This window comes from Gymnogyps californianus, chromosome 3 (assembly GCF_018139145.2).
Source record: "Gymnogyps californianus isolate 813 chromosome 3, ASM1813914v2, whole genome shotgun sequence".
Lineage (NCBI taxonomy): Eukaryota > Metazoa > Chordata > Aves > Accipitriformes > Cathartidae > Gymnogyps > Gymnogyps californianus.
The window spans coordinates 22,872,106-22,896,427 of record NC_059473.1 but is presented as its reverse complement, the minus strand read 5'-3'; the positions used below and the strand labels follow the sequence as shown (position 1 = coordinate 22,896,427).

The following is a 24,322-nucleotide window of genomic DNA, read 5'->3' as shown; positions in this document are numbered from 1 at the left end:
ATTCAGAAGTGATAAAAACTGCAAGTGGAGCAGCCGGCTCACAGCACCTTCAATGTATTCTCTGGGACACTGGGGCCACATTAATTTGTGTGTGTGTGTGATGTCCATCCCATGTGCAAATTAGCATTACAAGTACCATAATCTGTCTTATGTGAGAGTGTCCTTTCCCATGAGTATACACATGCTACTATAGCTTTGTATAATTTAAAAGTCTGCTAACTCAGTGTTTTTCTTTCGCTAACTTTACATGACATTTGTTTGTGGTACTTGATAGAATAAATTGATATAGGTGGCAAGATTCTAAGATAGTTTCTTTTTATGAAATGGGAAGAAAGAAATGTAATTTAAAAAAACAAACACTCAAACATTTGCTGATGGATCAGTTAGCCCAAATAAATAATTTTCTAAGTCTGTATCAGCCGAGAGACAAAGAAAGGTATTTTAATCCCCATCTTTATCAAAAACTTGTTTGACTGTCTAACTTTGATAGGGACTCTGGATTATGCAAAGCTTTCAACTAGGAAAAGGTTTTAATTAACTACACCTGTTGTCATGGCAGTTAAAGTGATGTTTTAAACTTCTGAAACATATATTTCTAATTTTACTGTATAACACTTTTTCCTGCACTTGTAGAATAAAGAAGGCATGTTGCTTTTTCAGAATACCAGCAATGATAAGCTTAATTCACAAGATTTTACTTTATATTAAAATGTACCTGTTTGCTCTCATAACTCTCTTGCAAACTGAAGTAGATGGACCTAAGACATCTTTGTAGAGTCTCTTGCAGGTCCTTTATATATAAGACGTCTTTCACCTTCCTCCATACAGTTTGCTGTGGAACCTACCCAAAAAACCTGTGGCTGTCCATGAGAGTTAGGGACATCCATCTGAAAACATCTTCTGTGCCCAAAGTGGGTAGCTGGAGCTTCACTGTTCAGTGGCACAATGTAAGCAGGGAGTCCACCATCAGTATGACCAAAGGTGAAAGAATCAGGCTCCAAAAGATTGCTGAGTAGGATGTAATTGTAACTTGAGTAAAGTACGCAATTTGTGAATTCAGGAGAAATCATTTCTTTGCTTTGTAGTCTGCCAATACATGAAAGTCACCAGTACTATTTGTGTAAGTTTCTACTCTGCTCAATGAGAGTATGGTTTATTTAGCTTTGGTTAACAGATATAAAAGGATGCATACCTAGTTTAAGGTACAGGGAGGATTCTTTCTGGTGCAAATTTGCCTTGGTTTATGCTTGTACTGCTGACATGCTTGAAATGTTTCCGTCCTGATGGAACGATTGGGTTGAGGTTACGTGTTGGGGGCCTACATGACTTGTAAAGTGGATGCAAGTTCTCCAGAGATGAGCTCTGTACTTGTGCATGGTGCATGCCTGTCCCTGACAGCAGGCACAGACTGCACAGCCTGCTAAGACTTGAGGTGTCAACATGCAGATCCCAGCAAATTGAACCCTGCTCATTCTCTCTTCACATCACACCAGTTGGTAGTGCAGATACAGCCAAAGTAATAATCTAGTAATGCAAGTTATGTCTTCGTACAGAAAGTCTTCATTTTATCCTGTTGAAACTCTATATCTCTTTGCTCCAAATTTAATTTAAAATAGAAGAAATTGCAGTAATTCTCTCACAATACTGAGAGGGAACATTAAGAAGGTAGTGGAAAATAGCAGGCACACGTGTCCATGTCACCTCCTGTAGTGTTGGTATCTATGATTTACATCAATCCTGTGGCATCTAGAGTACAGCATAACTAATTTTTAAATATTCTTGAATTTCAGATTTCTGCCATTTTCTTCATATCATAAAAATGAGAAGTATGACCCATCAATTCATAGGTCAGGCAAATATGGCCAAGAAACTTATGGAATTAAACACTTCCGAGAAGTACAGCCTAAGAAGTGGGTAGCAGACAAGGTAAGTCACTGCAAAAATTAAAGAATAGTTTACTTTTTTAGATTGTTGTTATATTAGAACTAAGTGAATTTGGGCCTGATCCAGAGATCATGGAATCCAGTGAGAATCTTTCTAGTATGTTATAAAATCACATAGTTAGAGCTGATGTGATGAGATGTCAGGCTTCCTCGACTCTCTTTCTCGTAAGTTCAATTTGAGGAAATACAACACCTCTCTCACCTACAAGGTAAGGATTTAAAAGCCTGATTAAGTACAGCTTTGCTTATATAAGTTTTGGAAAGTTTTGTTCTTTCTGTATTGCCTTTTCTGGTTTAAGAGAGATTGCATATTTACTCTTGCATGTTAAGATAAACCTTCAGAAAATTATGGCAAAACCTGATTAAAAACAACACAATATTTTACTGCTGACATTCTTTGGAGAATTCTAAAAATTAGTGAACAGCTTTTTTTATTTTAAGATAGTCTCATTAAACTGCCTGCTTTGTCGGGAGCATCTCATATATTTCTGTTTTTGTAGTGCTACAAGAGGTAATTTTCCTCAGAACATGTTCTAACATGAGTTTGTGTAATGTTTGCATTACTTCTATTTGTATTAGGTATCATAATCACTTTAAGATTTGCCAGTACAAGGAAGATAATGGACTTGGTAGAGAGCGCAGCACAGAGTCACAAAGATAATTAAGGGACTGGAGCATCTTTTGTATGAGGAGAGGCTGAGAGAGCTGGAACTCTTCAGTCTGGAGAAGAGAAGGGTCAGGGGAGATCTTATCAATGTGTATAAACACCTGATAGGAGGGAAAGAAGAAGAGGGAGCCAGTCTCCTCTCAGGCTCAGTAGTGTCCAGTGATAGGACAAGAGGCAATGGACACAAACTGAAATGCATGAAATTCCATCTGAATGTGAGAAAATACTTTTTTTTTTTTTTTTTCTTTTTACTGTGAGGGTGACAGAGCACTGGCATAGGTCGCCCAAAGAGGTTGTGGAGTCTCTGTCCTTGGAGGTATTCAAAACCCAGCTGGACACGGTCCTGGGCAACCTGCTCTAGCTGAGTAGGGGAGTTGGACTAGACGACCTCAAGAGGTCTCTTCCAGCCTAAACAATTCTGGGATTTTGTAATATACGATTACTTATTTCCCTGAAAGTAACTTAACCTTTGTAAATATATAACAAGTTCCAAGGAATCTTAGTTTGAGAAGTAATATTTTTTTAAAAGAATTCTTTCTTAAAACTTTAAGCTTTAAAAATAAGCTCAGAGTAAAATTTTGGTATTTTAACGTACATTAATTAAATCTCATTGCAAATAAAGGCACAAAGATCAACATTCAAACAAAAAGATCTGAATTTGTCTTTCAAAACCAATGAGTGGAGGATATGACTGGCTGAAGTCCCACAGCATAAGTATGATATATAAAAATGATCTAAAAATCTTATTGGTGGTATTCATCTTGTCCTGTAAAGACTTTTCCTTTTCCAGTCCTTAACAGTTCTTGATCAGGCTCAGATGACAATATCAAACAATGTAAAGATATTTATATTGTATATCATATCACACATATATAATATTATATAAATTATGGGCTTAGCTGAAACAACTAAACTCACTTTACTTGTGATCTTGGATGGATTTCAACCTAAATCTCTGGAGGTGAATAGCTGTATACATTAACCCAACATGACATACAGCCTTCCAACCCCAATTCTAAATCAATATGAAGGTTCAGTTAGGAGCCGCTTACCCAAACAGAGAGATAAGAGGAGAAAAGAGTTATTTATGACCTACCTGCTGCTTTAATGGATCATTATCAGAAAAAAAAAAAACCTCCACCTCCTCACTATATTTTAATGGAAAAGGTCCTATAAGCAGGTGTGAGGTCATACTTTCATAACTGTTAAATTTGAAAGAACTCTGTCACTTCCTTATTTCTAAACTGTATTAAAATTTCGTATATATCAGTGCTATGAACAAAATTATCCTGTTCTAATGAATCACCAGGCTAAAGGGCATGTATCAAAATATTACCAAAACCAAACAGATTTTTGCTAAACACAACCCTCTTTTGAGTTTCCCATGAGGTGATATTTTTGTGGATGCAACTTCTATTATGACCTGAATAGCTGATAACCCTGCCATGATGTATGTTCAGCTTCTGACAGCATTATACTAGAGAAGTTTCACTTATCATTGGTAGTAAGACAAACTACGGTGTAAGTTCTTCAAAGGAGTCAGTTCAGTGGTCAGTGACCCTTCTGGGCTGCTGAGGTTTTATTTGATATTAGCTAATATTAGCTGGCTTTTTTTTAAACTACTGTTGTGGTTTAACCCCAGCCAGCAACTAAGTACCACACAGCTGCTCGCTCCCTCCTCCCCGCTCCCAGTGGGATGGGGAGGAGAATCAGAAAAAAAGTAAAACCCGTGGGTTGAGATAAGAACAGTTTAATAACTAAAGTAAAATATAATACTAAGAATAAAAAATATAAGAATAATAATAATAATTTTAATGAAAAGGAATATAACAAAAAGAGAGAGAAATAACACCCAGGAAAAGACAAATGATGCACAATGCAATTGCTCACCACCTGCTGACTGACGCCTGACCAGCAATGTGCCCTGTCTGGCCAGCTCCCCCCAGTTTATATACTGGGCATGACATTCCATGGTATGGAATATCCCTTTGGCTAGTTCGGGTCAGCTGTCCTGGCTATGCTCCCTCCCAGCTTCTTGTACACCTGCTTGCTGGCAGAGCATGGGAAACTGAAAAATCCTTGACTTAGGATAAGCACTACTTAGCAACAACTAAAACATCAGTGTGTTATCAACATTGTTCTCACACTAAATCCAAAACACAGCACTGTACCAGCTACTAAGAAGAAAATTAACTCTGTCCCAGCCAAAACCAGGACAACTACATACAAAAAAGTTTCCCTATGTCTGTTCATGAGCATGTCCTAGTAGTATATTCCTGAGTTTTTCATGTGTTTATAAGTATGCATTTTAATTCAAGTCACAAAAAGATTAGTATGTAAATTATATAATTACTTTAGAAGCAAAATGAACAACAATGAAAAACATTGCCTTATATTTCTTCTGGAAAATGAAAGGGTATTAGCATAGACTTCCTCTAAACATAATAATTGCCATTGGTATGTGAGGAAAAGTTAGTAGTTCTTCTTTTCATTTAGTTACAATCTGAAAATTTTTATCTCATTCTGTTTACATTTCAAAGAAGTTTCTGAGTTAAGGGAAAAAAAGTTGCATTGTAATTCTTCATTAAAAATAAACACGAAATGGAAATACTATACCTCTAGTGACTCTGAATCTAGTTAGTTTACCCAGTTGTAAACCACTATAAATATAAAAATGCTTGTGTATTTTAAGTTTAATATCATATGTCTAAATACCTTGGAATGCCTTTGATAGAATTTATGTGAGAAGTATCAATATAAAAAATTTACCAGTCACTATGAATTTAATCTACAAAGATAGGTTCCAATGTAGCTGGACAGTCAAGGGATCAAATCCACTAACTATAATCTTTCAGTTGTCAAAACACTCACATATGTTCTTATTTACTGAGGCAGAAATTATAGCTTACAGCCTTTAATTGGTATTGGAATTAGTTTGCATATGCATTTTAGAAAACTGACTTTAATGACAGCATTTAATGTTTTCTTATTTGCAAAATTCAGGATGTGACATTTTAAGATGTTCCTTCCTGATAGATTCTTTCCTCTGATGCCTTATTACAGGTGAATTACAGTACGACTGCATCACTGTTTCATTATTTGCACAGGCATTTTGGCCCTAAACAGAATTTTATTATCTACAAAGCATAAAAATACCTAGTACTGCAAAGAATTAATTTAGAGAACCTAAGCATATTGCACAGAACATAAAGTTGACCTTTACCGTCTACAGCTTTTGGAATGGAGTGGGATGTGGAACACATCATAGATTTAATGTGGCACAACGCTGTCTGCAGAAACTTGGGTGGGACTGTGACTGCCTGCCCATTGCACCCGATGATTGAATCTGCTGTCACCAGCATCCTGATAATAATGAACATTCAGCTTAACGACCGTGATTATGATTATCATAATTGATGTGCAAGTGCAGTGTGTGGGGATCATTACAGCTGAACTGTACAGCAGAGAAACATGCCTTAGTTATGGATAATTTTACTTTTATGCATTGATTGGGATAAAATATGCCTTTCAAGTTCAACAGGCCAGCTTAATATAATTTTAGGAAGATTTCTACATGTATGAATTGATGATTATGAGCTTCCTGCAAAACAGTCATTCTAGCTGTTTGTTTTGAATTGTTTCATTCCATTAATAACGGGAAATAATTAAATAACTAGACGTCGTGGAGTGGAAATCACTTATAGAGTACTGCCAGCATTAATCAAATATCAAGTTCAAATATATCTGATTGTCATGGGCTTGCCTAGACTAGGAAAAATAGCCCTTGTTATTTACCACCAACACATTTCTATTTTTGGTAGAGCAGTAGAAATTGGGCTGTAGTCAACACTACTGGCATTTTCACACTGTATTGTGTAGCCATTAGAGCAGGCAATAGTTGTTCCTTCTATAAATTGTGTCGTTTCCATCTTTGTCACCAAAGGCAGAGAGTTACAGGTTCAAATTCAGCCAGTATAGATAAAGGTGCAACCAACAGCTTCAGTCGATTTTGTTGGACAGTGATTGCCTTCAACAGAGATTATATGAAGTTGCAGAAGTATTTAATTAAATCATGGCATATATAACAGATAAACACCACTGTGTGTATGTATTTTAAGCCAGAGTTTATATCAAGAATGTTATGACACAAGTATAACGCAAAGTATAGAGTTTCATTGATTTACACTAGGTGCAAATTTGGCTCTTTGTCCAAGAAATGGCAGAAATTTCCTATCTGCGGTAACAGAGATAACAGACTATGGAAAAAATTCTTGATCTTTGACTTGCTTTCTACCATAAAGAAGATTGTAAGGATCAAATCTCTATGAATGTCTCAACTGTGTAATTCCTCTCACATGACTTCACTAAGTTTGGACTTTCTATGAAGAAAAAGAGAACCCCCTGTGTGTCCAAGGAATTAATCCTATTTTATATAGTTTGCTGCCTCTGAAAGTTTAATAACCCCTATTGTTTTCATTGTTGCTCACGTTATGGCCTAAGTGGAATCACATTATCAGGTAGGGCCCTAAGTTCCAGATATGTGGGAAGAGGACCACAAGGAGAATGTAATATGGCCTGAAAATCTCAGTGCCTTAGATAGTGAGTGTGACTCTTCTACATGGCCATGGCCAACCCATTTTCTTCCACATTCTTCTGAGACTACTGTGTCCTGTGATTCCACAGCAAATTTATCTTTGTACAGTATTACTGCGAGGGAAAAGTAGGGCAGGACGGGGGAAGTGATTTGTTCTGTTTGAAAACTAGTTTCATCCCTTGTAGGACCAACAACATACTCACAACAATCACGTGTCTAGTGGATGATGTCATTATGTGGCAGAATTGTTTGATACGCTATTCATGCTTTTCCATCCCTGACTATACTGAAATTTATTTAAATTTCACCTTAACTCCGTTTTTCCTAACCTTGCAGCGATTGGACTTGAGATAGGTATAATGTATGTGTAACCTTTTTCTCTCTTAGATTGTGACTCCATGACAATTTTTTAATGGAATTTGCTTGTTTTCTCTTTGTTTTAATTAGAAAAAAAAAGATTACGCAAGAATATTTTCTAATACAGTGTGATACTGGCTAATGTGCATCTGCACTATCAGCCTTATTACATGTTTTAAAACTTTTAAGGCCATGTTTACTAGTGTGCTTTGTGACAGAAGTTACTAATATACAATGAGAAGAGCTAGCACATGTTTTGAATATCAGATTCTTAGTTCCCCAATCCAACTGCAATGTGTTTTCCTAGGCAATGCAGAGCTGACATAATGTGGCAGCCAGAAGTGACTCTATTGTAGGGGAATTATTAGCTAATCTGTAAGAGTTTGCTTGTTACACTACCGGTTTCCTCATGAGCCATGTCAGGGATAATAAGGGTTGTTGCCAAAGTGTGTTGCACTCCAGCAATCCCTGGCCAATGACATGGCTCCTGTATGATTATTACTGCTGGCATGACTTGATGTATCTATTCAGATGCTCCAAATGGACCCTTAGTTTGAGTTATCAACTATCTGTTTCCAAGATAAGGCTGCTTTCTGTCACTTTTCTTCCTACCCTGAGTCCTGCACCAAACCAAATATTTTAAATGTAAGGATCTGGTCTTACAACAATACATCCTATACTATTCATGGAAAGTCTATCTTTTGTACCCTGTAGCATACATTTTCTGCCCTCAGAACAACCATTGTGAGTCAGAATGCTGCTGTATCTTCATGTGAAAATCAACTTGAGTAATTCCCTGCCTCCACATAGGGCGATTCCCACAGCAGCATTACTCTTCAGAGTTGCGAGCTCCTTCGAGCTCAGGCATTTGGCTACCTGGTTAGGTAGTACAAAACAAGAGCAGTGTTGCCCAATTGAATATCACAGACCAGCTTAATAAGCAAGTGGTCTCTGAAATTGGGTAACAAAAAATGGCTTAAAGTCACTTTTGCAACTTCTACTTCTGAATTTTTTGCTTTTTTTAGTAAACGTCATAATGTACTGTTGAGAAGCAAATGTATTAAAAAAGGCAGGAGTATGTCATATCCAACAGTGGGAACACCAGGCACTACCTTCCATTCACAGGACTAGAATGAAATCTCTCTCATTATAAGATGCACCCATTAAGTCTTCTAGGAAAGCAAATGACAATTTCAACTTTCAACAGTTGACATGATGATTTTTCCAGATTTCTTACTGAATGACTGTGTCATATTTACAGAAATAGATTTTGTTATGAAGATCATTTTCAGAGCTTCCATTGGAAAAGTTCTTGAGCTGTAGATTGTTTCCTTTGAGAAAATCCTTAAGGTCACCACTGCTGGGCTGCCTTTGAAAAACGCTACTCTTGATATATGTAAGGCAAATGATTATTAACTATCAGCGATCTTTCAAATTATTTTCTTAGGTGTAGAAGGAAGGTAAACACTGAAGCAAATTAAAATATACAAAACATATCCCTGGCTACTGTTTAACTAAATGCAGAAAAGAATCTGTGGATAACTGGAAGGCTGAAAAGAAAGGCTGGAAAAACTTTCTGGTGAAGGTTACTGATGAGTTACAGGGTCTGATTTTGAGGGAATGCTACAAAGTAGTGACTGAGAAGAGTCAAACCATTCAGTTATTTGCATAAGAAAAGATACTGTCACCACTCTTCTAATCAAATCCATTCTAGTGGTTATTTGTAAGGGTTTGTCAGCAACTAGTTGAATATTATATAAAACCTGATTTTCAGTTCTGTAATTTCTCAACGGGAAAATGCAGTCCCTTGATGATGATCCAAGGCTTTGAAGAATAAATTGATTCGAAAGAGAAAATTAGATGGTACTTATTATACTGTCTAACTAGCAATCCTGTGTCATTTGTCTGTTGGATGATAAATGTCTTGCTTTGCCTACCTTCCTCATTTAATAATGTAACTTGTATGTTAGTGGCGTAAAAGAAAATCTTGGTTTTTAGTAAGAGCTAACTTTAACCAATATTTCTTTGAGGGAGATATATGTATGTTTTAACTTTCTAAATAATTCCCATTGTACACATTGCCTAAACATTTTAAAGCCTCTTGTTTAATCAGAAACACTTTAGAAATAGAGTATCTTGACCAATTCCTTTAGTACATGCTTAGAGTACATTACAGTAACTTGTGGCAGAGCTTTTAATGCAAAAAAAAAAAATCAGTTGACCTGGAAACGGTAGAATTTGAAGTTACACCTAATTTGTTTTGTTTATATTGTTTTTAGGTGTTCGCTATTTGGATATTATTTTGTTTGCTGGAATTGAAAATCCTCACACTAAACTGGGAAGTGCTTGGCCTTGCCTTTTGATGACAGTTTTGGATGGGCTGTTCAGCATTCTTGGAATTAAGTAGATTTGTTTGTACATCTGCCAAACATAATGTATTTCAACTGAATTCAATTTCCCTCAATATTGAATTAAAAAGGCTATATTTTGAAGTCACTTAATTCTTTATGGAACATATCTGCAAAAGCAAGCTACTTATTATTTGATAATACTCACCTAGACCTTGTTTGTGCTGGTTAAATGGAGTTGAAAAAAAAGTAACAGAAAGCTTTTCACAATCCTTTAAGAATTACATGGTCCATATAACTGTTGAAAAATGCAGGTATGAGAACTGATCCTCAGCGCCTAACATAATTGAGATATATCCCTGAAGCTAGGCTAATTTGCATCAGATGAGGATCTGGTCCATAACGAATATAATCAATATGTAGATACATGCTATTTAGAAAGAATGTTCTAGGAAAAATGGTGATACCTGTTTTCACAGAAAAGTAGACACTTTTTTAAATCTCATCTTTAAATGCATGTTGCTGGTGAGTTTGCAAATTGAAGTCTAAGATCAGAAGCACATACTCTGGTGAATTCTTGCAACAGATACACTTAGGACTACAGAATGTTGCATCTTAAAATGATGCCTGAATGACATGTTTTGTCACACTGATCCATTATTGTTGAATAGTTGTATAATTTGTAGTGTTATTAATAACTATAGCTCTTCTGGATGGATTCTAAGAGGTTATGCCAGATATATGCCCAAGCTGAGAGGAAGACTGGAAGTTTTTGTTGTTTTGGTGATCTCTCCAGAAAGCAAGAGTAGATTATTAAAGCAGTAAGACTTCAGTGCAGTGAAATGGATTTTAGAGTAATCTACATTCCCTGAATAGGAAAAAACACAGTAAAAGATAGCTTTGTGCACTTACGTTGGAATGAATGAGAGACTGTAAGTAATACAGACTGCTGGTTGTCTTAATGGTTTGACGTAAGTAGCTACTGTTTCTTTCTTTACAATTTATATCATGAATCAACTCTGAACTCGTTTGTTCCATTTTAAATAGTAATATGATATTCACTTTGGAATACACTTCAGTGTTTATTCATTTAATGCAATGAAGAGCTGGTTTCAACATGCCCTTTATAAACTCAGGTTAAAAGGATGTTCCACCATGATAGAGATAAGAAACTATATTCTTTCTTCTCTTATGGTTTTTGTTGATCTCAGCATAAAATATGTAGGGAAACTGAAAGGCATTTCCACATAAGGAGTTATTTATGAGTAGGTGTATTACCATGTGTTAATATTCTAGAATGAGAGTTATGGAATTATTCAGGAATAACCTTTGCACTTCAAATTCAGACTTCACTTCCATTTAATAACCTTACAAGCTTTGAGTTAATGTACAGAGGTAATAGCACCTAAAGTAAAGGGGATAAGATATAAAGGCTGTGATGCACACAGTGTCTGTTTCACAACTGTATTGGTTTTGTTTTCCATAATGAGACTGAGTAGGAATTTACATTTTGGCTGTGATAACAGGACCTAATAGTATTCCTGGTCAGTAGCTTTGCGACATGTTAGGATCTCTCACCTGTAGTTGTATGAAGGAATGACAGCATAAGTGGTAAGCGCTTATCATTAGCAACTGAATACCCTACTCTTTTAAAGTAAACTTGTTAGGTATCGAAGTCTCAAACTTAGGGGAAAAAAAAAAAGAAAAAGAGAAACAATAAAAACATTACATATTAACAGACTTTGTACACTAATGCGAAGCTGCTTGATTGAGCAGTGTAGTGTCAACCATGTCTTTCTTCTAATGCTAAAAGTAATGCACATAGACAGAGTGACAATCAGAGTACAGCCTCCCATCAGCTGTAATTAATCTTTTAGTTAACAGAGACTAGAAAAGCTTCTCATCAGGCTCTTCTGAAGTCTGAGGCACCCTGTTTTTTGATGTTTGCATTCTGAGTAAAATTGTCCCCACCAGTTCTAACAAATTGAAACACCAGGCTAATTATGGCAGCTAATGAAGTGTGTGGAATGGTCACAGCTTGTCGTGAAACTGTTCCTTCAGTTCAGATTAGAGTTTCATCAATCACTTTTTTAAACTGATCCAGAATTGCTTCTGCCCAGTGCTTGGCATTTTTAATGCTGTTTCTGTAATTGGTTTTTTCCCCAAAGCTTAGGCTATTTTTTGAAATATTACTTTCTCAGGACAGGACTTACAAACTCCAGTTTATAAAAAAACATTTCATTATTGCCTCTATCAGCTGATCAAGTGCTAGAAAGCTAATAAAAGAAGCAGAAATATAAAATTTGATATATTGCTTTTAATCCAGCTAAAGGTAGCAATAAAGCATATACACATATATGTATATGAATCATTATTACTGTGGGCTGGATGTATACTGCAATCTCATGAGACATGGTTTGTGGGCTGGATGGTTCAAATCCCACTGAAGGACCTAAATGAAATGAATGAGTTGGTCTTAGCTTATTTCCTAGTGGATTGTGGTCCTCCATATATCACTCAAGAGTTTGGCATGATTTGTAGTTTTTGCAGATGCCCAAGCCTTTGGCAGGAGGAAGACCAAAATGTGTTGCTATTTAAAGAATTTCAACACTGCAGGTCAAATCCAGAGTCCTCAGAGAAGTATGGGAAACTTTACAGTATAACTTACATTGCTACTACACTGTCAATGAATAAATTAGCATATAAAACATTGTAAAATTTCCTAGTTCCTGTTCATTTATAAGATATAATAGTACTCAGCTATACATTGAAAGTTCTGCATAGACATTAAAGGCATAGATGTTAAAGAAAGTTTAAGGCTAAATTCTTTCCTCAACATGGACAACAGAGTGTAGAATTTAGTTTGGATGTTATCCAGCTGAAAAATGAAATAAACTTTTGCTTACGTACTGCCATAGAATATGTTTGCACAAGTTGTTACATTTAGTATATATAACATATATTCATATCAGAACCAAGACAGCGTGATTTTAGTTTTTGAAGTGTTCAACAATCTATTTTTTAAATTTGTGCTAATAAGTGTAATCCATTTCATTTTTCTGAACACTGTTGAATCTGAAATAATGTTTGGCCATAAATATCAACTGTTCCTCTCCCTGAAGTTTCTTAATCAGCAGCAGTTTGACAGAACTAGCTTCATGTCAATGCCAAAACAAATCTGTGGGACCTGAGTGAATAATCAGTGTTGCTGATGCTATTCCTGAACTGTATCAAAGAACTGGTGGATTTACACAAGAGAAAAAGTGCCATTGAAAAATGAAGAAAAACATGACACACAAAGAAGATATGTTATCATATATGAAAAAATACAGACAGAAACAATAGAAATCGGTATTAGCCTAAGAGCTACTGTTCCAGCTAAGTTTTATTGCTTAGTGAGAACATTTGTGAACACTGGATAGGAGATGAGTAGTTTTTCTAGTGTTAGCTGATCTCCAAAGTAAGCTGCCTGCAAAATGAGAAAGGACTTTTCCTGTTTGATCATTTCAATTTCTTCTGAAGGTAACTTATATTTACAAAACAGGAAAGCTGTTTTTCTCTTTAGCTTTCATCACTGCTAGGGCACATTGCTGACTCATGTTTAGCTAGTTACCCACCAGGACCCCCAGGTCCTCTTCTGCAGAGCTGCTACCCAGCCTGTCAGCCTCCAGCCTGCTTTTTTCCTGGGGTTAGTCTGTGCCAGGTGCATTTGTCCGTGCTGTATTTTGTGAGGTTCTGTCAGGCCATTCCTCTAGCCTGTCTACATCACTCTGAATGATAGCCCTCAAGTGTATCGATGGCACCCATTAGTTTGGTGTTGTCCATGAACTTGATGAGAGCACATTCCATCTCCACCTCTGGGTCACCGATGAAGATATTAAACAAGATAGGTCCCAAGATAGCACCTGAGGAAATATATTTGTACCCAGGTTCCAGTTAGAGTACAAACCGTTCATTGCTACCCTTTGAACCCGATACTCCAGACAGTTATTACATCCATTAGCCTGCACATCTAGACTATAATTTACCAACTTGCTTAAAAGAATTCTCTGGGAGATTGTGTTGAAAGCCTTGCTAAAGCTCAGCTAGACAGCATCCACTCTTCTCCTTTGATCTGCATATCTAGTCATTTCATCACAGAAAGCAATCAGGTTTGAAAGCATTATCCAGGACAATGTCAAACCAAATGAAATCTAACTGGAGTACTGGTTTTGGTGCATATGACACATATAGTGCAATCAACGTGCTTTTTTATTGATTCTAAATGATTACTACTTTTTTTCAAACAGATACAACTTAACCTGATAAGATAAAAAACATTTTCACTTGAGGGTTTCAACTCAGAACTTTTTCCTCCTTAACTCCTAGTGGCATGATTTTGGCAAGTTAGAGATAGTTGCAACTTGATCTTGGCAGGTTAAACATTTTCTGGCTTTAGTTCAGCAGGTTAAAAGTGGTTCCGAGTTTGTCTTGGCAGTCAACACTTGGCACTGGCTTATTTTCAGCTGCAAAGAGAATGTCGTGGTTGAACAGATTAGACAATGAAAGGGGCAGCTTATAAATGGCTTAAGTCAAGATACTTATCCTTAAATGCATTATTTTCTAATACAAGTCCTGTTGCTAACAGAGTGTGCTTGAGGGATGGGACAAGGAGTTGGTTTAAAAATACAAGCACTATGATAAAAATATGTCCTTTACTTTTTCATCAGATGCTTTTAAGACTCTCTATATTTTTCTGTACACAGGAAGGTAGTGTTAGGCATAGTTCCACCTCAGATTTAATAACTTAATAAAAGGGTTATATATTACTCATCAGTGTGTTTTCATACTTGACAATGTTATTTATACATCTTAAATAAATTAAGATGAACATCTACTCCCCTCTTCAAAAATATTTTGTTAAAATACCGTGCAAGAAGTAGACATTTGCATGACAATAGCAAATAAACACCTCTTGGGATTCTGAGTACCTATGAACTATTTCAACTGCACATTTGTTTTTTAGCCTAGATTCAGTAAAGTTCAAGGGTATCCAAGTATGAAATAGCTTGTGGAGAAATTCACATTGGTTTCTTAATTTAATTTACTTGTAAAAAAAGGCTACATTAGTTGAAAAAATAGAATATTATCTTTGGCAATTTTGGTTCAAATACAGACATTCAGAACAGAATTTGGGTGATGTTGTTTCATAACATTGACTAAAGTATGGTACAGCATGCGCTGTAACTTTCTGTGTGGCAAACTATACTTTTAATATTGATGCTGGCTCTGAATGTGTCTAAAAGTACCTGAAAAGTGTCTACATAAAGGTGATTTATTCTTCTTCAGTAGATTAGCTTTATACACATAAATTCGTTATCTGAACAGTTATTTATAAAGGAGAATATATTTCTTTTTAAAGCATTGCAAAGCTAGTACATGTTTGGGAGGAAGGACCCGACCATGTCTGGCTTGCAGATCATCAATAAATGGAATAAATGAACTTAGAGGGTACAGCTGGGAATTCCACCCTTCCTTCCCCTTGGGCAACCACAATGACTGCAGGGTACTAAGTGAATGTAACAAATGCAAATTTGGACCACAAATCTTCATTGCTGGTTATATTACACATGACAAAAAGGACAGGCTAGTTTCAGATCCCAGGTTAATTTTAGAGAGGCAATACTTACGAGAACAAGTAATTCACTGGAGCAAATCCTTCCCCTTTTTCCCTTTGTCCTTCCTTACACAAAACTTCCTTCAGAGCCGAGAGATAATTTGCCTTTGCTTGTGAGAAAGCACTGTAAGGGTTGACACATTTGTAATCCTTAATGAACACAGCTATTGCAAAATATCTTATTCGTTTAGAAATATTTGTGCTTTCCTTGTACAATGGCTCAAACTATTGCATTCTCAAAAGCATCATTATTTTCTGTCATGTCATAGCTTAATTTGTGCAGCTATGGAAGGGTACAGTGGGATATGCTTTTGTTCCTTTGTCCAAACTGCTTCTAACCATGCAGGAGCAGAAATGGGTTCTTTTCAAGGCTAGAAAACATCCTCTCCTGCCTTACACAGATGAGGACAAGAAGTTTTAGAGCTTGACTTGTGTTAGCCAGTTACCTCCAAAGCACAAATTAGTACAGCTTAGCTGCTGAGCTAAGAAAGCAAACTTCAGTGAGCACAGATTAGTAGTAGAACACTTCCTTCTCAGAATATTAGAGAAAGGGAGGAACAGAGTTACAACTTTCGTGTTACGTTGTCACAGCAATGCTGTGCTGCTTGTACTGGACACATCGTTCAGGAAGTATCTAAACCTATGTGATTATCAGATCAGTGGTTTTGCAAATTCATGAACCATAATTAGAAATCTTTCATAATTTCTAGCAAGCACTGTTTGAGTTTGGTTTCCTCATTTATAATTCCAAAAGATGAAATGTGTAAGAGTCAGTGATAGTTATAAATCTTCATGAAAATTTAAGTGTAATAATAATGAAATGTTTGTTACATAAATTAAATAGCAATTAATATTTTCTCTTTCTGTTTGGAAGATAGGATATTAAAATAGTGGTGTTAGATTTCCTACTGTGAACGTAATTTCCTGATTTTTTTTTTTTTACAACACATTATCATAATGTCAATAAAAGACTAAAACTAACAAGTAGAAAAAACTTGCCTGATGTAAGCGTAACACAGAAGGTTATAAAGTTGCCTTTTATGATGGCTATACGATATCATTTTATTTTAAGATCTAATAGCAAGTTGATTCAAAGGGTAAGACTTGCACTTACGAAGTCATTAAAGGAAGTAGAAAATTGCCTTCTACCATAGTCACCCAGTCTTTTTAAATCAAAGAGTTTTATTGTTGTTGATGATGTTTGTATTTGCAGGAGGTAATTAGGGAATGAGTTAGATATCACACTCAGAGCCTTCAAGCTTGTCAAGAAGAACCATAAACTTCACTTGGGAAAAAAACCAAACAAACAACCACCAGGCAATTTGGGAGGGAAATTGCAGACAATAGAGGGAAACAGGATCATAACATTCTAGGTCAGTTTGACCACCGCTGTGTCAATCCACAATATGGAGAAGCTCATAAAGTCTTCATGGAAGCACAGGTTTTTTCATTGCACTTACCCAAAGGAACAAAATTTAGAGGGCTCAGAACTGGTAGCAGTAGTAGACAGTTGAAGGAAGAGATAGATGATGGCTCGTTGTTCTCTTCCTCTGCATTGCACTGGCAAGCGGAATAGGGAAAGGTGTAATTCTACCCCCTTCATCACAGCAGTGGTCACTTGTCCGCTGTAGTGCAGGGAACTCCGATTAGGCACGCTTTTCCCTGGAAGTCAATACCTCTGCACTGACACAATGAGATCCAGTCCCTAAGGCATGATCCAGGCTTTTGTTATTATCTCTTATTTGAAGGGGCTGGTTGACCCAATTGGTTAACACATTAGCTTTTCAATTTTATAGCCTTAAGTCACAGAAGACCTATTCCTCGTTTTTGGATATTTCTCCACAGTGGAAAGCAAAATTGGCAGTCTGTGCTCACCAGCCACAAAAACAGAGTTATGCCAAACAACTGTGTCCTGAACTTTATGGCTAATTAGCTGTTGAAGCTATGCCCAAGAAATAGGTTCTGTTGCCCGTGGGAAGAAGTGTGTAGCCATTATTAATGTCCCAGCTCATATCTCTCAATAGGTCTTATGAGCAGTGCTGCTTAAAGAGACTAAATGTACAACAGGGAATTAAAAATTATAGTACCCCTTTCACTGACTGAAATATTGTAAACTTGTTTCACTGGGGCCAGGATTGGTGTCAATGTACTTTGTGTGAAAAGTGCAACAGAAGCATTAGTATTTGACAGCCCTGGTTGAAATAAGTGAAATTAATGGAGCTCTTTTCATATACGACAAGGCCATGGCACCCCTTTCATGCTGCTTACAGACAGAGAAAAGTCAATACTTTTTTATTACTTGATGCTGACCTACATTCTGCACTACAAGTGCCAGGCCCACTAATTGGTTTCAGTTGTGAGAAAAGTTTGCCCCAAAGAAACACTGGAGCAGATAAATCAATCTTTTTTAGGGTAGCTTAGTGGGTTTTGAGCACTTGAAATGACATTTGTGTTGTATTGACAGAATGGATTGTTACACTCATTTTGTCATGTCAGAAGGCCCTGTACTAGTTGGAAGTATTGTTAACCAGTATTGATAAATTTGCTAAGAATAAAAGTTAGCTGGATCAACGTTTTACTTGTATAACAGCTTGCCATTTCTGGTTTGCTTCCTTGTTAGACACCTCCATGGCTATTAATAGGTCAGGAGGCTTACTATGACAGCTCAATTTAAAACTCTAATTTTACTATTACAAGCATTAGGATCATAGAGAATACTTAAATATGACCACTTAGTATTAAACAGAGGGAGTTGTGGACTATGGCTGTACAGTGGCACTTGGCAGTACTGCCTGGTTTTCAAATGTGGTGTGTCCCAGCTTTGTGGGGGAAGCAAGATTGCTCAGTGGGCTTACCCTACGCTAAGGACGTAACTGCTGCGTGGACATTTATGTAGAATTTCCCATTGCATCCTCTAAAGTCTTGATGTGTACCTGTTGATGTTGATTTCAAGCTAAAGAAAAGTGAGTTTTGTTCCCTGTTTTAACTATTCAGTAGCATGAAGCTAGAATTAGGATTCTAGCAGCTGTGCCCACTTTTCAGTTATTCCTTCTGCCATTGATCCTTAACAGAAGTGACCTACGGTTGTAGGTCTCTATAGGAGCAACAGATATAATTCCAGCACTACAAAAAAGTTTTTCTGAGATCCAAGCCTTTCATGGATTAGTTTACCTTTTGTATAGCACATGGTGTCACGGTTGACATCATGCAATTATAACAGTGTCTTCAGTATTGCTAGATTGGCTCAGAAGAGGACTCAGTGCTCTGAATCACTGCTATAGGTGGAATACTTTTCATTAGAGAGGTTATACAATTTATCTTTGAAACATCTTCACATGCTACTTCTCCTAACCTATGAAGGAAATCTGCATTCATACAACCTAATGCAACTTTAATCTCCATATGTGCAACCAAATCTCTGTTTATGCAACAAAATGAAATTTTGTCATTACAGAGAAAGACTATGCCAAGCTGTAAAGCAGGTGTCATAAGTTTATTGTAAGCTTACTGTTCCAAGTTTATCACGTGCTTAACAGCTTCATAATTGTTATGGACTTGATATAGATTTGCTATAGGAAATTACCCAAAGTGTGTATGCAGGAGCTGAGAATAAATGGTCATAATGGTACTTTCTGGCCTTAAAATCTGTGAGTAGATATGCTTCTGCTGTTTGACTATTCTTGCTTTGGTCAGAAGGAGCTGACTTTCTACTTCATTAAATTTCCAAGAAGATACTTGATTGTAATTCCTATCTCATTCCAAAGTGCATTTGTATATTGCAGGAAATTGTACAGTACTCTCAAAATTGTTTGGAAAGAAACACTGTTAGTGCATATTTATCACTAGAATATGAGGCAATGCATTTTCAAAGGCCTTCAAGCTGATATGTAGGTCTGCAAGGTCTCGTTGGTTTGCCAATGTTATTTGTACATGGTCTGTATTTATGTATGTCTGCATACTCAGATGTAAAATCTCTTTAGAATTTGCTTTAATAATAACATTGCAAAGATAAACAATGTGAGCATTTGGCAATCTATGACATCAGTGTGCTGATAGAGACAAATCTTTGGTGGCTTTATGTCACCTTTTTTGACTCCATTGTTTAGAATTGATGAGCACACATGACAGTCAAGTAGTCAAATAAATTGAAAGGGTCCATAGGTCTTGTTAAGCTCTGTCAGTTGAACTTGAGTCACTTACAATTTACTAGAGTGAAAGGAGTCAAAGCTTGACAAGTTTAAAAAGGAAGTGTTATATTAACTTTGTTTGGGAATTTAAAAATAGGTCTTGGTCTTGAGAATTACAGGTCTCTGATGCTGAGAATTATATGGCATGATTTAAGAACGCATTGTGGAACAATTCCATAAAGCTCAGCTCCATGCTCCTACAATCCTGAGACTGCAAAACTGTAGGGTCAATCTCACCAATATATGGGAATTCATATTTGTAAGCTAATTCATTCCAGCTACCAACAATGAGGGACTGACGGTGAAAATAATTTTGAAGAAACCTGTTTTTCTCCACTCACAACTTTTGTTCTTGCAGCTTCAAAAAGATTATCTACATAACTTCGTAACTTCTATGCTATGTAGCAATCAGCTTAAACTCAAGATGATCCTGGCAGTCTACCAGAGTCAACCAGCAGTGCATTGCAGTGCTTCACTGCATGATTTGAACCTACATTTCACCATCAAATTAGATGGACATGACAACCTGGCTTCCAATTCCTTTCCCTTTATGCTGCTACAATGATACAGTGGGATAGACTCTCTTCAGTGCTGTGAGGTAGATCTTGCAAGGCCAAGTGGTATTTTCAGGCCTTACTTTCTCACACTGTTGAAACCTGATTAAAATCTGTATCTTCAAATACAGAAATGGCTGGGGTTCTTTTCCTAAAAAGATATTTATATTTTATATGCATACTGTGCAACATTTATCTAGTATACATTCTAAACTTCTTTAATTAGTCTAACTGTAAAGCCTGCAACACTTTTATTTATCCATCAGACTGTGTGATGTTTCCTAAATGTGGTCAAACATAACTGCTGTCGTCATAATCAGAGCCAGTTGTTTAAATGCTCAGTTGTGAGTATCTAGTGAAATAGCTTTAAATAACAAGATAAACAGTACAGCTGCCAACCCAAAGTAATCTTACACTGAGGGGGCGTGTGGCACAGAAAATTTCCTCTTTGTCATTTTGATTTGAGTTTGAAGCTGGACCTGGGCTTAGTTCCAGCTCAAAAAACTGTTCACTTCAAAGGCTCCTAAATCGTCCCAAGGAGCTAATTTTGGCAGCCAATTGTTTTTGTTTGGCCAGGCATCCTAATAGCAAAAGCCGTCTGCTCCGGCAAATGAAGACTTCTTCAATGCTCAGACTTACCGTTCCTGATTTTATCCTGATGTGGGGGGTGTACACCTCTTACTGGTTTCCCCATCTCACCCCAAGTTCACTGCTTTTTTTGTTAAACTGAACGTAACTATCCTGCATGTAAATTAAAAATACACTTCCTATTTTCAAAATAAAGGATACACTACTCTGCTCTGAAATACTGCTTAATCCTAAATTATAGCTGTATTATCTGTTTGCTTTCTCGGCAACTAGAGCTGTTTTTTTCCATTCCCATGAACAATATTAGCCTGGTGAATTTACTGAATTAAATATAACTAGCTTCACTTTAGAAGGAAACTATTTGCAGTAATGCTGGAGTTGTAATAATATTTATTATAATAATTATATGGATAACTTTTCCTGCAGTAAGAAAGTGTTTGTAAGGCCAAATACACAATGAAAATTAAAATACTGTGCCATTCTTAAAGTATAATATGAAAATATGCAAATAGTCGGTTTCTGTTGGGTAAAAAATTGGGCGGTACAAGGCATAGAGAAACATTAAAAATTAAATCCTGTGAACAGTTAAGAATGGGGCAGTACTGACTTTCACACCACACAGGGAGTATTTCATTTTGAATGTATATGTCTACCTTGCTATTTTAAGATTTATGCAACAGAATGTTGGAGGAATCATACCAAATAACTTTAAGTATGAGATGTGAGAAATGATACGGTCACAGTTTGGCAATACGTGGTGCAGATGAAACTCAGGTGGGCCATGTCAGTGTTTGCATGAAGCTTCCCAGAAGTTGTAGTTGCTCTGTCTGTTTATGGAGATTCAGCTGACCTGTGAAGTAGCTAAATCTAAATTATCCAGGGAATGATACTTCTGCTTCATGTCATTTTTTCAGGATTAAAAAAATAGTGTTCATTCTGTTTTTAAGAGCAAACCAAACCTTTCAAATTGTGAAATGTGTTGAAAAGGTAAAGATTTTAGCTTTCATTCACTCATGGCCTCAGACATTTTATGAAGACATTACATTTCCGTGCACTTTCACAGAGCGTCATGTTGACAATAGAAAACAGTAGAAAGTGTTCAGACCAACTTCTTTCTTAAAAATTAATCATCAGATCCTGGAAAGCTGATAATTCATCTGTGGCATGTTACTTTCAGAAAGGGAAAACAATTTTAATGCAAAACAAATATTTTGTATTGCTAATACTATTCCCAGTATTTCAGGGTCAAAGAAAATAATTTTATTAAGAATGCTTTAAAACCTTGATCTTAAACACCATGGACTTGCTAATCATTTACTATGAGTGTTTATTAGTAAGTAGCTAAATCAAAATACTGTTTAGAATACTTAGCTTATTTTACTTTCTTGTTTGTTGGCTGTATTTACATTGTACTCTTAAGGCACAGGTTCACTTGCATTTCTCTTATTCAATTTAGATTTGTAAGCATTTGTGTTTTAAAAGATTGAATGTAATAACCAAGAACTTTTCCTGGAAAAAACGTGTTCAAGAATCACCCTGCTTGTATTTTTTCTACCAGAACTCCTAATCAATTTATTGCCACTAATACTTATTTAATATATATTCATTTTTTTACCATTTCTCATGGAGCTGTTTTAATATCCATGTTTTAATGTTAACCAAGATAGAAAAGTTAAAATATTGCAAGGATATCTTACTGTCTTTAATCTACCCGGTCGCCAGGGAGGAGAATACAATTTTGTATACAGTCATTTGCAAAAGACTGTAAAATCTAGTTTTTGGAGCAGGGAATTTTTGCAGTGCCTATAATTACTTAGAGTTTGAAATACAGTTGCTTGCAATTAAATCAATCAATTCTTGTGCTCTTCTTCAAAGTAATGTACATATAATGCAAAAATGTATGTTTCATATACATTATTTTGCATAATTTGCATTCTAATGCATATAATGAAATGTAACTAGAAGACAATATTTAGAGCTCGAAAATACCTTAAAAAAAAAAGGTAAAACCATGAAAGCCAAACTTAACACTTTTTTTGTCTCTCTTATTTCTTTAGGACTTTCAAACAGTGTTACCATCGATTGTTCTCTTCGAAAAGTTTGGAAAAACTTATTCCAGAACTGGGCAAATAGTGTAATTGTCCTGTAAACTGCACTATATAAGACACCTGATAAGTAATCAATAAAAGTATTTCAGCAAATGCACAGCAGTGTGTTGACTGAATGTCCCATAAAGTAGTCCTTCTGTAAAGTGATGTATACTATGTCTGAAGTAGTGTTAATTGATTTTGCTTGATCTTAAAGCAATACAGCTTCCAAGACTTGTTAAAAAAAATTTTTTTTGCAGTTTTGCAAAAAAAAAAAAAAAGTATTATCTTAGGAAAATGATTTCTGAAAATGCTATTTTTTATTTAATGTAAATCCTTTAGGATACAAAACCAGAGCAATCAAGTAAAAGACTTGGAATCACACTGTACTTATTACAGATTTGTAAGTGAGGTTAACACTAAAAAAAGAAGAAAAGTTTAAAAGTTACATCTGTTGGTTTTTTTCTCACTGTAAATGTATCTGGTTCGTCGTTGTTCTTCGTCATTTTCAGTGTTAGTATACGTCCTTTTTGGATACTGATCCATCTCTTCAGGACAGGATAGGCTATTTACATGAAAGATACTATTTTAAATCCTTTTAGCTCTTCTGTGGGTGATATAACACCAGTGTTGAAAAATTAAAATTCTGACAACATATACACCTTATTATTAGATCAGTTTTTCGATATCTACTTAATGTTCTTTATCAATAGTTGTGTATTTACTCCTAGTCCCGTGTTAAGCAGACTGATATGTGGGTACATAATCATGTGGTGCTCGGCAAAGAAGAACACATTTGATCACACAGAACTGGTATTTGTTTACTGTGTTCACTAGCATGCAATCCTGCAAAATATTGAGTCTCTTCAGAGCCCATTAACTTCAAAAGACTCAAAGAATTCAGCATCATGGGAAAACTTCAGCATTTCTAAGAGCAAATCATAAGCTAATTCTTAAAAATCACATGAGTGAATTTTTACAGGAGTTTTATGCTGAATTCTCTAGGATACCATGTTTGCTTTTCATATCATTTGACTATATTTGAATCAGATATATCTGTTTATCTGTTACTCAATGGTAGGCTTTTTATTACTGAATTTTGTTATGTGATTCTTTTGTTCCTTACCAATGTGCGGAAAACCTCCATGAGATGTCTGTTTGTGTGAATACTTTCTGAACTAGGAGTCACAAATTTCACTTCCACAGGTTTTCAGCTGTCAGCTTATGTGAAAAAGTTTTACTGCTATCATACACAAGAGTAAAAGCACTTTCAATTCCATTACAGTAGGTTATGAGTGCAGGCACCGGGCTGTACTGTGGTTACTTTTTGGAGTTTGTCAT

The 24,322-nt window shown here is 36.0% G+C and overlaps 1 protein-coding gene across 1 annotated transcript in view; it reads left to right on the top strand.

The window, feature by feature from the left end:
* The window catches only part of SPATA17 (spermatogenesis associated 17), a 92,493-nt gene extending 69,440 nt beyond the window's left edge, over positions 1 to 23,053 (top strand). Inside the window, exons 9-10 of the mRNA XM_050894797.1 lie at positions 1,791 to 1,926; positions 22,952 to 23,053. Coding sequence (XP_050750754.1) covers positions 1,791 to 1,926; positions 22,952 to 23,032 — 217 coding nt within the window. The 3' untranslated portion in view covers positions 23,033 to 23,053. The remainder of the gene's footprint in view (positions 1 to 1,790; positions 1,927 to 22,951) is intronic.
* The last annotated feature ends 1,269 nt before the right edge of the window (positions 23,054 to 24,322 follow it).